A 13,899-nucleotide genomic window follows, 5' to 3' on the forward strand; every position below is an offset into this window, starting at 1 on the left:
GCGATCGCAATAATCACCGGGCTCAATCGAAGCCATTATGAGTTTGGCCAGGGCAACCATTCGGCCATCCGATTGCTAATTGAATTCCAAACTGGAGCATGCAGTCGCCTCCATTTTCCATTGGCCAGACTGACAGCCAAAAAGCAGAGATGACCAGTGGAAGTGGAAGAGAAGTGCCTGGATCAAGGGCTATAAATATTTGACAATTTTTTAATATAATGAGCAGCTTTTTAATAATAAACTAATGAGTGCTCTAAATTTGATTTCTTGATTAAGCTTCCCACTCTCAATACCTTATAAGATTGATAAAAGTTGATTTAGTATCTTATTTCAAATTGTTTTTATAACGAATGTTTTAATTTTAATTGAACTTCAAGCCTATCGAGCTATTTTCTCGTCTAAGCCATTTTTAATAGGCCATCAAAATATTTCGATAACAGGCAGACTGTCAGGCGCAGACGTCGTATTGGGAGTCCTGAAAAATCCCTATTTGACCAAATTACAGCTGAAGAGGAGTCGCCGTTTTGGGGGCTTTAATATTTCAACAGTCCATGTGCCCGGACTAAGTGCGCCTCCGTGAGTGGTGACAGGGTACTTTGAATGGCCCAGGACTCGGACATCCAGGGGCGTCGTTTAATTTATTTAAGCACGCTGCGGCTAAGGAGTCACTCCTCATCCGCCCAGGATTCGAGAGATGTAGGAGGAGTGGCGGAATGGACAGGAAGTGGGGCAACTGACCCTGGATTTCTTTTCGATTTGCGCACTTGCTAGCAAATCTTCGGATTTATGTGGCTTTATTTGTAGTCCGAGTGCTGCAAAGTGCGTTTGGGCCGGATGAATGGAAGGGGGGCGTTGGGGGGGCTGGAACTTAAAATTCCTGGCAATTGCCGGGGAAGCTGCAACGAAGGCGCTTGGCAGCAAATGAAAACGCCATAAAATTGCCAACAAAAGCAATGGCGAAGGTGAGTTGGAAAGTAGAGTGAAAAGTAAATCCGCACGTGCCAACCCAAATTACGGGGAATACTCCAGCAGGGGATTGGAAATGCGAGACCACAATGCAGATTCCAGGCAGAATTCCGAAATTAAGCTTCGGCTTGAGTGTGTCTCGGCGTCCAAGGGGTTAAAACCCGGTCCGGTGTTCCATTACCAATCGATTTACCTAATTCGATTCCAAGTCCGGTGCGGCATCCAAGTTGGAGCAGCAAAAACTATGCAACCAATTACGAAAGGGGCACGAATGCTGCACAACTTTTTATGGCAAAATGTTCTTGGCACACATGGTGGTGACCGAAAAAGTTTACGCCAGTTTGGGCACTAATTTTGGGGCAGTCTCTTGCCAAATGCTAATGAATATATTTAAAACATTTTAAGTAGCTTGCGGTGAGTGTTTCATTGCCAATCGATTTACCTACTTACATAGTTGTAGTCCAAGTTTGCGCTCTGAAAAGTATGCAACAAATTACGACAAACAGACTTGCATTCGCAGAAAGTTTCCTTGGCAAACTTTACCTTCATTGGCGCTGGCGTTGGCCCACGCGCTGCAAATTTCCCTCGAACTGTTTTAATCTCCTGTGCATGCCAAGGACGCCCAGATGGGCCAATCCTTCAATCCGACCTACCACCCACCCAGCTCCTAAAGCTTAACAGCCTTAATTCGAATCCACGGCTTTTGGGGCGGCGAGCTCGTGTTTGGCTTTGGGGCAGAGGGTGTGGCAACATGGGGGCTGGCCAAAGGAAAAGGAGTCCGAAGGCACAGGATCCTGATGGCCTGGGCAAAGTAATGAAGGCGGTCTCCATTGACCGACCGCCTTGCCGATGTTTCGATTACGCGCCTCAAGTGGCAATCAGGCTGCATCCGCGTCTGCAGCGCCGCAGGATTTGCTCCGCATTTATAACACTTAACCCCTGGCCAAGCCAAAGTTGGGCAAACAGGACTCGGATTCTGGTGGACCAAGTCGCGGCGGCATTAATCTTCGCTTTGATGTGCGAATCGGCGGTTTAATTGGAATTGATTTGAAAGGCCCAGCTGAATTTGGTTTGAATCTTGTTTATTTATTCAGTATTCAGTATTATTAACACACTCAGTAGTTTCGACTTAGTTATTAATGTATTTCACTTTTAAGTTTGCGCTTCTCGTTCGCATTTAAATTTAATTTATTTATAAATCTAACTTTGCTTAAAAACAATCAGTTTGGTTTTGTCCAGAGTGACAGAGACAGAGAACGACATTCGGGGGCAGACGGAAGGTTTACCCCCAGTGTTTCCATTTGTATGCATCTCTATATATATATATATATATATGTATATATATATATGTATTTCAATTTATTTTATTACGCATACGCACTGTATATTTTGCTAGTCTGCCATTTCACTTTATGTTTGTATATTTGAAATTAGAATTCGAATTACATTGGAGTATTGTGTAAAGTGTATGGCGTATTATTATTATTATTATTATTTTTATGTCGTACTTTGCTCGGTTACTTTAGTTATTTATAACATTTACACTGAATTCGCATTTATTGTTTGACTTCGAGTTTGTGTTGTAGTTTGAGTGTGGGAGTCCTGTGTGAGTGGAATTGCTGAGGGCCCTGGGAATTGCCTGTTCACTCGACATTTATTCATTATGCACTCGAGCATGGCCCACTTGGCCCACTGTTGTTTGTGTGTGTTTTTTCGGCTGTTATTCATCTTTGCCGTCGGTTCGGCTTATTGGGGTAATAGAATATTCATGGAATTGCCATAAATAGCGACTGAAAGTGCCGGATCAGGGCGGAAAAGGGGTGGGCCGTGGGCCCAGAATCGCTGCTGGCTGTTGAAAACATTTACATATTTCAATGATCGGACGACAGCAACCGGATGGGACAGACTTTAACTTTAGCTAATGAATCCTAGATGGCTACGCAGACATTAATGGATAAATGGCCAGATATTTGCACACATCCGAGGCGGATACCTGGTGCAAAGTCCAAAGTTGGCCAATAACTCTTAGTGGGCTCTATGAGTCTAATTACACTTTCAATACACACGGCTTACTTACTACTACTGGCTTACGGGCTAGTTGTTCATTAATTACAATTAATATTTAACATTTAAATGCAGTTTGATTAATGTTTGCCCGTTCTCTATGTACAGTCGATGGTGCAACAGCAAAATGTGTGTGTGTGTGTGTGTGTTGTGATGTGAGTGGTATTTACATGTTTCATACTTTTGATTTCAGTTACAAGTTTGTAGCGTATTTATAGCGCAGCTTCTGGTTTCTATGTTTATGCTCGTATTTTTGATTTTGCATCCGCCTTCAGCGGTTCGAATGACACTTAATGGCTGACAATTACAAAATGGTTTATCCTTATCTATTTGCCTTTCCGCTTAAACGTTACGCAACACGATTTACCTTTACGCTAATGCATTTAAATTTATGCTAAAAATTTACAGCTATGTTTAATGAAATGCCCGTGAATTATGAGGCCTCACCGCTAGTGAGTCTGTCTGTGTGTGTGTTTGTGTGTAGATATTTATTATTACTTTTTACAATTACTTCAGCGTTGGATCCAGGGTCGTAAATTCCAATTCGCCGCGCGGCAATATCAGATCCGGGTCTGCAATATACACTTTGGTTGGTTGGTATAAAACAAAATCAACAACAATGGCATATGTGTAAAGGATGGCGTTGTGAGTGAGTGTGTGTATGTGTGTTGGGTGAGACATAAATTCATGTGAGAGTGAGTAATGAGTTCGCGTGTGTGTGAGTGTGTTTAAGTGTGAGTGTAACCGGGAATAGAGAGACAAAGGCAAAATGTTTATACCGATTAGTTTGGTTTGGCTTGCTTGGTTGATTTGATTTGGTTTGGTTGGTTTCTATTGCTTTTCTGATTCACAACACTTGCAAAATGACATCATAACACAGAGTTGCAAATTATTATTTGAGAGGCGAAAAGAAAAAGAGAGCCATTAGCAAATAGCAAAGCGTGATCAATTGTGCGCTGATAACAAAATAATATAGCATCTAATAAAACGCCAAAACAACAGCCATAGTAACAGCAACGGAAACAGAAATCACAGGAGATAACACGAAACATCCACATCAACAACATTTCGATATTAATATTCACTTTATTCACTTTGGGGAGACCCGCTCCCCAGTGGCCCTTGTGCTCGTAAACGTAAAATAATTCAACAATTTCTTAATTTTTATGGCACTTTTCGCCGGAATTCATGTGGCAGCGCAGCTGAGTCTGAGTTTTTATTGTGGTCCGACTTATTGTGTCGCCCGGGTGAATCAACTGAATCAAGTGAATCTTGAGCGTCATCTAGCGCTTGTTGTTTACGATTTTGCAGTTTGCTATTTGACGTGGCTCGGCCCGAGCACCCTGTGATATTTTATTATTATCGCCTTTTATGTCACATTTGTGTGGCGTCTTTGGGCCATAAAGGCGCACAAACTAAGGCAGCCCTCTGGTGTTTCTATGTGTGTGTAAGTGCGTGTGCTTGGGAGGCTGTAGCTGTGGCTCTGGCCTTTCACGTTTACTTTCACGCCATGCCTGACAGCATTAAAAAATGTCAAAAGTCGCAAAAATGTTGCCAGCCTGGATGGCCCAACAAAAAGCGGAAAAACCCTCTAAAGGGAATGGTGCCAGGGGTGGAAAGTGTGAGGGGGTGCGCGGAGAAGGGGCAGCGGAAACGGAAGTGCGGCGACAAATGAATGAACAGCGCTGACATTGAGGATTCCGGACAGCGAGTGCGTGTGTGCACAAAAAGAAATTGTTATTATAGAGAATTTGGAATCAGAAATAATAATCAACCGCGAAGTTACTTCCAAATATTCGTTGAATTGTATTAAGGATTCCGCGAAAAGGTATATGAAAATAATTAGTTCCATTGTTGCTCGAAAATATTATTCAGATTCTCAGAAACACTCATACTTCAAACGCATTTCATCGGATTGTTTTTAATCCTTTTGAAGATCATGTGACTTTGTGGGTACTATACTCGTTACCAGTTAATTGAAAGATATTTCTTGCTGTGTAATTCCTCTGCTGCCGCATAAACAAAGTTGCTCAGGCAAATTCTGCGGCTTTTTTTGTGTCACGACAGAGACATCAAAGCTCGCAGACCGATACACAGACACACACGCACACATGGGCTTTAAGGAGTCTTTAAGATAATGCTACCATGCCATCACATCACATAGCCGCAGCAAATGGCGCCGTGTGCTCATTTCGAGTGGCTGCTGTGTGGCTGGGTCTCAACTTTGTCTAATTAGACGAGTGCCGCTGGAGTGCACATGGAACCTACAGCGTACAGCGTACAAGCTAGCAGCTACAATCTACCGACAACCCACAATCTGGCATCTGCAACCCACTCGCATTACTTACAATCCAAATACGCATAGAAAAAGCCGGGCCAGCAAGGACGAAGGCCACACAAACATGGCTCAGACATTCGCGACTCTTGACTCACACAAACAGCAAGACAAACAGCAACAATGAGACAAAAAGGCGATGCTGGGCCAAATGAATGGAGCAGCATGAAATGAAACAAATGTGCAAAGCAAAAAAAAAAGCAGCAGTTCCATCTCTTTCCATCATCACCACCATACGCAGATATGGCCGAGGTTGGGGGCACAAAAAGCCAAACGAATTTGACTGCTCTGGGGAATTCGCCCTTCGTTGCTCGGTGCCAGTGGCACCTGTACGGTGAAGCCCGCGAGCCTGGCATATGCAATTAAAAATGCTGGCTAATGACAGCAACTGTCGAGATGTAAAGATGCGAATGGGTGTCTTTTCCTGGCCGTGAGTGTGTACACATATGTATATGCACATTTACTCTCGTACAGTGGCTCACTTGATTGCCTTGAGTTACGGCGCTGTAAGCGTTTTGCTCTTTCCAGGACCTTTTTGTTTCAATTTGGCAGCACTGCCTAAATGCGGGGACTATGAATATGGAAACTCTAACTCCACACTATTCACTTTATTGAAAAAATAGGTAGCTAGCATTCAATAACTATATGTGATCAGCTATGAAAAGGTAGCAACAAAAGCCATATTAAACTAAAACAGCTGCATTAATGCGATCTTGATTAGAGCTAAAAACTCTACTCTGATTTGGTCCCGCTCTAATAAAAATCTCGATGAAATCTAATAGTTTTTCTGCCCAATCAGTATTCGAGGAATCGCTTAAGCTGCCTTGCAGCTCAGTGTAATCCCAGCGAAGAGAGTTCCCAAACTGTGTGTTCCTAGTTGCCATCCGGGCGCAACAGCTACAAGAAAATTTTCTGGACCGCTCCTTCGGCGCACTTCAGCCCGACTTGGCACTTGTTAGTGCCATGTAAGCCAGTTGACTTGGTTTACGTTCTGCCGGGTGAAAGGGCAGCACTGGAGCGGGAATTCCGAATGTGGGTGGCTGGGTGTTTGTGTCGTGTCATGTCACATGCCCCACAAACCCCCGGCGCACATAAATTAAACGTACTAGCAGGGGGTAGTGCAGAAAAAAAGAGAGAAGAAATAAAAAACGATGATATTAACGAGCGGAAGGACATGCTGAAAGTAATGAAAATATAAAATTAAATCGCTGACAAAATCAAATTTAGCTAATTTGCGACATTTGAACCCACGCATCGGGAGCCCAGAGAACCGGAGGGGGAGCGATGTTGTGTTAGCAATAATATCACGTATACGACACATCTGCCCATTAAATAATATTTGCATTTGCCGGCATGTCGGCACGTCAGGCGCAGGCAAAACTCACTGGCGTTTGTGTGCCTTTGTGCTTATTTTTGTGTTTTAATTTAGTGCTTTCGAAATAATTAAAATTTATGCAATTCAAAGTTAAAACAAAGTCTGCACGAGCTAGCACAGCAAACAGAGTGAGCTGGGCGGGTTAAAGTTGCTTGGTGGGAGAGCGGGCGAAATGGGTTAAAACAGCAAAATATTTTGCAAATTTGTTGCTGTCTGAGGCATGTTTACGCACATAGTACATATGTTTGTTTGCCAGTGCGTCGACTGCGCAACGAAATTTATGCGATTTATCCCAAAAGAACTTGGCACTCCACTGAGTGATACATGAGCGACATGGAGTGCGGAGTGCGGAGTGTGGACAACCCACATAGCTAGAGAGGAAAATAAACAGAAATGTCAACAAAAAACAAAGTCTAAGCAAACAGCCCCATGTCCCTGGACTTGCCCCGATTGTCTGGGGGCCATGCTGCATTTATCCTTTTTAAAAACAATATTTGCCTGCACTCTCCGATGCGCCAGTCAAATGTGTATCTAGCCTTGAATTGATGAGGAAAGAAAAAGCTCATATATTCCAATTAGCCTTGATTTAATATCTCTGATTCAGTCGGCAGAAAACATACATATCTACGCTGCAGCAGAAACAAGTTAGCAATCGCATCAAAGAAAATCATGGGGAATGCCGCAAATGAAAGGAAATTTCTGGATATTTTTTGCGGCATTTGCCTGGCAACAAAGCCAAGCTAAAATAATTACAAATGCACAAAGGGAATAAAGGAAATCAGATGAAAGACATGTGAGTGCAGGGATGTGGCAACGTAACAAGCAAAGTAAATTGGGATGCCAAATGGACGACAAATTAAAATGTGAAATGGAGCAAGTACTGTGCTACAGCAATGTTCTCGGGTACGGTGATATTAAAAATACTTGAGAGGCGGACATCCCCTGCTTTCAACATCTCCGACTGCCAAATTCGACAGAGAATTTTCGGTTCAGACAAGGCTGCCCATCTGCTGCAGCTGCAGCTGCAGTTGTTCCTGTTTCAGCTTCAGTTTCAGTATTTGTATCTGTGTCTGTTTCGGTTTCGGATTCGTATTCGTTTTCTGGCTTGGGTTGTGTCGTTCGACCTGCTGCACGGATTTTGTTACATAAAATTTACTTTGCATACATTCGGGCGGCCAGGCAGTGTTTCGGCTCGCAGGATCAGGACATAGTTTCGCCTGGGGCATGGCCAGGACCACGCTCGAGATGGTGGAGTTAGTGCTGCAAGGCTGGCTGGATGTAACGAGCAGGGGCAGCAGCACGTCGCCTGGGTGGATGGATAACATGGTATAGTTAGGAGTTAGGACTCTAGCAAGGACAACGCTGCGAATGTACTCGTACTCATACTCGGTTACGTGTGGACAGTGGGGGCACACACTACATTGCTTTAAATACTGGGCAAGGTATTTACAACTTCAAGTCGAGGATTAAGACAGTTGGAAAGCAAGTGGATAGTGTTTCGCTACCTACAGAGTTGGTTAGATTCGGAGACAGAGAGAGAGCAGTAGAGATATAGAGAAAGTGAGGGGGGTACTATGGCTAGGTCAGGCGGGAACTTGGTGGAGGGGTGTTGTCTATATCGGGTGCCCGGCTAATGCGAAATATCTTCCAAATACTCGACTCTAAACGCTTCAGTCGCTCAACTCATTTGAAATCGAATCGGAATTGAAATCAAATCGAATGCGATTCAACGCAAATGTAACGAAATTAAATACTTTGATCTGCGCTAATTGGAAAAGAGTGTACTCGTATGCCATAAGCTACTTTTGTGAATGCCAAATGAGGGGCAATTAGTTTTTCATTTACATGTGCTCCAATTCATTAGTTGCCAGCCAATTTGGTGTTCAACCGCATCATTAGCGCCAGCTCAAGCCAACCTAATTGTTTTGCCTGTGGTGCGTTGATCTCCTGCGCGGCCACTACTCACATGCCAGGTACTTAACTAAATATTAAATTGCAAATCAATTTTGCACAATCATAAAATATTAAAAACATTGCGTGTCTTGTTATATGAGTGGCCAACAGGCAGTTGCCAGTTTAAAAACAAATTCGTGTTCGTGTGCATTCCAAAACGATTTTGGCAATTTATTCGCTTGGCACTGTTTAACCGAGAAACAAGACGTTAAACTAATCTACATAATGGCTACAAATCAGGTGAGTAATGTGTACTAAATATATACAGGCAAGTGCACTTCTACATAAGGCAAATCAATCAACTAAAGCTACGAATACAAATACAAATTAATATCGAGAGCGCACTCGAGTCGCAACTCAAAAGTTCTTGAGCAAAACCAATTTGGGGGTTGCAACACAATCACAATCGCAATCGCAGCCTCAAAGCACGCATGCATAGATACAAGTACTGATAAATTGATGACTACTTGACTAGAACTACAGATAAATAACTACTACATACTACATACTACAGCTTGTTGAGTATAGATTTTGGAATAGTACCGTTTAGGCTGGGCTGCGCGTACTGGATGAAGCTCTCGGAGATGTAGTGATGGGGTCCGGCCACGCCCACAATGGCCCCGCCACTTGACCCAACGCCACCGGGCATCGGCATCCCGCCGCCGCCGCACAGGTGCGAGTTGGGCGGGGCCACGCGCGCCCTAATCTCCGCCGCTCGTCCGCCGCCCTCCTCCAGCTCGTTCAGCTCGTCCTCCTCGATGTACATGCTCGGCACATCGTTTCGCGCCGGCCTAAAAAAGTGGAGAAAAAATGCGAAAAATCAGACATTGAAAAACACAATACATGAAAAAGTTTAGCGGCTAATAGTTCCCAAGGTGCGGCGAAACAGCTTAGCCAACTGGACAAACTAAGCCAGCTGACGGCTCTCAGGCGACTCGAATTTCAATATAAACAGCTAAATTCAGAGCACCGCAATCACCTGGGGAACGACTGGGCAACTTTTTAAGTGGGTGGCGGTCGGGTTGGGAAAACCAGAAAATAAAATAAATTCGTTCGTTGCACACGGCGGATGCGCAATATTCGCGTTTTGCGCCGTTCCAAAGCGGATTTAATGCATTTTTCGCTATCGACTCGGCACTCGCATTGATAAATATTGGCAAAAATATTACCATTTCTCTTGAGGACCCTCGAATTTTCATCAGCCTGCTCGATGGTCCATTGTAAATTAAATATAAACCAATGCCGACGGTGGAGCTAATTACGCCGCACTCGGCATCTGTGTCTCTCTTATCAGTCAGATACGCGCACATGTGTGCATCAAATATTTGCACTAATACTTTGCCGCAAAAGGCAAATCATTAAAATTTATGCATAGACGCACATGCGACTGAAAAATGGGGGGGGACCACCATAACCCACCATGAAAAGTGGGAGAGGATATTTCGAATCGCAGGTGGGCCGGTTCCGTTTTATTTATGCGGCATACGGCATGGAGCGCGTTTGACAGTTGTAATGACCATTTAATGACCCGCATGCGATTCGCTTTGATGTGCCCGTGACTATTTTCGGCAACTATAATTAATATTTCGTCGGATTCAGCTTTGAAGTGGTTGCCCGAATTCATTATTGAGCAATCAGTGGGCCTGGCCGAAATCAAAGAAAGGAGGATACCATCGGCATTGGACCTGTACCACGTCGATACAAAAGCGGGGAGGCGGTGCTCTGTGTTTATTTTTCATTAGCCGGCAGGCGAAAGGGGGGTGGTAAGGACGAGTACGTCAGCTAAGCAGCTGCTTAATTATCCACCCACGGGGCGCGACCCTTTCGCAGATACAGCGCTGATTTCCTATCTTAAATGGAAACTCTAACTTGTGCGGCTGCCTCGTTTCCGGACCTCGTTTACGGCCATTCTTTTCCGTTGGACTTTGACCCTGCTGGGCTGCCCGGCCGGTCGTCAGGTGCAGGTTTAATTAATTTAATTACAGACTAAGCATAATTTACTGGGCAGGTGCGTGCTCGGCTCTAATCGATTGGCGGCCTCAAAGTGCTTAGGCGATCGTCTTAATGAACCCGACATTTACCATCAGGTCCGGATTGGCCTTTTAACCTTTCTGCCGGCAGGTGAGTTTAAAGTGGAGCCCCATTGATTGAGCGGCCATTTCTGCGCGGCTGTCATTTAATTACTTTCTGTAATAGTCATAAGCGTGGAATGCGCAAAAAAGTATGCTACGTTTTCCGCCCACAACTTCCACGCGGCTTTCCTTCATCCTCGCCACGTCAGTCACGTGCCCCACATAAATAATTCAGTAATTATTTCTGCACACACATACACACACACACGCGGCCAACAATTTCATTATTAGTTTTCCCAGCTTCCGGATGGATGTGTATGTGAATGTGAAGACCACAAAACAAAGGGCTCCCGGACTCACCGCATGCTCTTGCGCACCTCCTGCGGCTCAGGTGGCCGCGGCCTGTGCCGGCAGACCACGACGATGCCGGCCACGATAATTGACGTCACCACGACGGCGCCTATCACCACGACGGCGGCGAGTATCAGCAGAGTCGATTGCTTCTCCGGACCGCTGCCCGTGCTGGCGCCGGTGCCCAGGCCGCTGGAGCTACCGCTGCCACCCACGCCACCGCCTCCATGATGCGTTGTTTCTGCGGGCGTTGGGTCCTCGGACAGAATGGATTCGTCTGGAAGGAGAGAAGAGTGATACTATTACTACACTGAACAAAAAAAAAGGACTAAAGGTTAATTTTAATATTTAACATGTACTATTTGCCGTTGCTTGCAAAGCTCCTTGAGTGTTCGATTTCCGCGTTTACTTTTCCGAGTGCATCAACATGGATAGGTGGAGCATCTGATAGTTTGAGGGCTCCTAGCAATGATTTGTTATTTGCTCGGAATTAGTTTGATGCTCCTGCTGATTTCTGTTTGCCTCGCTGCCGTTTATTTATTTATTTGTTTTGCTGTGCTCTGCCGTGTTCTTTTGCCTAACTGATTGCTTTTGACTGTTTGCTTGTTGTGTTTTCCCTTTGCGACCCTTGTGAGCGGGCCAATTGGGTTGAAAATCTAAATTAGCCAAAAGCGCTGGGTGCTCTGTTATGGGAGATCTGGTGGTATGATAAATAGTGGCTGCTGCGGAGGAGAAATTATGAAAATCAAAGGCCATTCTGGCCACTTATTACCAGCGATTAGACCTGATGGCACTTGCCGCAAAGCCCCGGCAATTATGAGCAACATGTGAGGCATTGTTTATATTTATTAGATTTCCAGCCAGCGGAAATTGCAACATAATGTGCGAGCCAAGCCCCAGGGCCCAGATCCCAGGGCCCGGGCCAAACTGATTGTAAGATGATCCCCGGGCAAGATTTATGCCAGACATTCGTTAATGCCAGCCCCTCCATTTTCGTTGGCATCCAAGCGTTTCCGCTCCATTTGCGGGCCGTCAAAGCAACGGCCTCGGAATTGAAACATTGCCAGGACCTCAGGACTCCATACCTTCAGGTTTTCTGGTTTTCAGATTTTCATGACCTGCTCCTTGCTCCGTCCCATCGTCGTGGCTTTTGAAGTGAGCGTTTGAGTGGAAATTGCCTACACCTGCGGCTCAATTTAATTTTTGTTATTGCCCGGCCTTTTGCACTGGATCTGGATCGGCTGCCATCGGCTGGCATCGGCTGGCTTCTGATGCCATGGTTCACGGCATCTCAGCCGGTTTTTTAATCAGTTTGCTCCTTCGTTTTGCCTTTCCCAACATTGTTTTCCTTATTTATACGGCTTTGATGCTTTTTTCCCGGCTCAAGTGGCCACTTTGCCTGATATTTTTCACGTTTTCCTTACCCGGCGCAAAGTGTAATAAATTCTCTTGATGAGTTCTGCGTAAACTGATTTAAATCAGCGTCAGCTGATTTGGCTTCATTTTATTTATATTCTTGAATCTGGTTTGGTGGCAACGACCCACGGCTTCGCAATTTATCGGCCCACATATGCCGGCGAGAATAAAAACCTGCGTGGGCTCGTAGGTGGCTGTTAAAATTCCGCATAAATTAGAAGGATCCCCAGCCACCTAAATAGGGATTGCCGAGTCCATCGTCTCGGTTGTGTAATCACAGAGGCCGAATTTACGAGTCTGCGGCAGCCCATTAACATACATAAGTAACTCGACGAGAAAAGCCGGGCAGCTGTTGTTTCATGTAAATAGGTTTCGCCAGCGAATTGAGTGCGCTCCGAAAATCTAGTGAGTGCGCTTAATCGAACATTTGCGTATCAAATGCAATTAGCCCCATTAAATCGGGCAATATGACTGATTTATGGCTAACTGGGCGAAGGAAGCGCACGAAAAGCGAAATGAAAATGGCCAGAGGAGGGAAAATGGAAGTGGAAATGGTAATGGAAATGCAGATAAAAATAAAAATCAGCATGAAAATAATGACAACATTGTTGTCGTGCTCGTCGTAGTTGTGTGCGAGCTGAGAGAGCTGCGAATGGCGAAAGGAACAATAAAAGAAAAGTGTCTACGGTGGCCGTTAAGCAAAACGAAAATTGAAGCAATTCCGCTTACGCTTGGCACACACAAACACATACGCACACATACGCACACGCGCGCACACACAGGACCTCACATGTACGCACACAGCGACAGGCGGCAGTCGCATTATGTCGTTAGGCAGGAGCAAAATGAAGAGGCTGTTGCGACACGCCCCTGCGTATACGTAATATGCGTGTGCCCCACTCAAAGAATTGATGGAAAATGCTGAAATGCTTTCCGCTCCACTGCATAACTCAGTCAGTGGATTAGAAAAGGGCGTCTCGCCCTTTGGGGTGGTACTGGCATCCCAGCTCGAGAGGCAGTTAGGCAGTCTTCAGGTTCGCATCTACTTGCGCTCTAAGGACATCCCCGTATCCCAGTGTCCCTGTGACGCCATGTGCGAACTTTTCGCGGCGGCTGATTGAAGACGATTTCCCCGAACTTGCGTTGATTTGAAAATGCAGTCAAGCGTTGAATTAGACAGTTCCGTCCTCAGCTGTTCAAGGGTTCCACTTTGAGTTCAGTTTCGGCTTCGGTTTCAGAGCCATGTTCAGGTTTTTGGGTATTTTATTGGCCCTGGTAAAGAAGTGACCCACAAACTAGCAACTCGGGTGGCCATAACTTGTGCTCTTTATGTGATTAGCAGGAGAGTTCTGCCTTTTTTGTTTTTG

At 45.0% G+C, this 13,899-nt stretch overlaps 1 protein-coding gene across 5 annotated transcripts in view; it reads right to left on the bottom strand.

Annotated features, from left to right (window-relative positions):
• Nucleotides 1–2,031: 2,031 nt before the first annotated feature.
• LOC6729845 (nephrin) overlaps nt 2,032–13,899 on the bottom strand; it is a 62,703-nt gene continuing 50,835 nt past the window's right edge. Inside the window, exons 15-18 of one of the 5 annotated variants that reach the window (XM_016174578.3) lie at nt 11,126–11,393; nt 9,237–9,484; nt 7,906–8,046; nt 2,032–3,602 (exon numbers count right to left, since the gene is read on the bottom strand). In XM_016174578.3, coding sequence (XP_016036582.1) covers nt 3,538–3,602; nt 7,906–8,046; nt 9,237–9,484; nt 11,126–11,393 — 722 coding nt within the window. In that variant the 3' untranslated portion in view covers nt 2,032–3,537. Of the gene's footprint in view, nt 3,886–7,905; nt 8,047–9,236; nt 9,485–11,125; nt 11,394–13,899 lie in introns of all 5 variants that reach the window. The other 4 variants (XR_005544164.2, XM_016174575.3, XM_016174577.3 and 1 more) reach the window with 4 other exon arrangements.

This window comes from Drosophila simulans, chromosome 3R (genome assembly GCF_016746395.2).
Source record: "Drosophila simulans strain w501 chromosome 3R, Prin_Dsim_3.1, whole genome shotgun sequence".
NCBI classification, from domain to species: Eukaryota; Metazoa; Arthropoda; class Insecta; order Diptera; family Drosophilidae; genus Drosophila; species Drosophila simulans.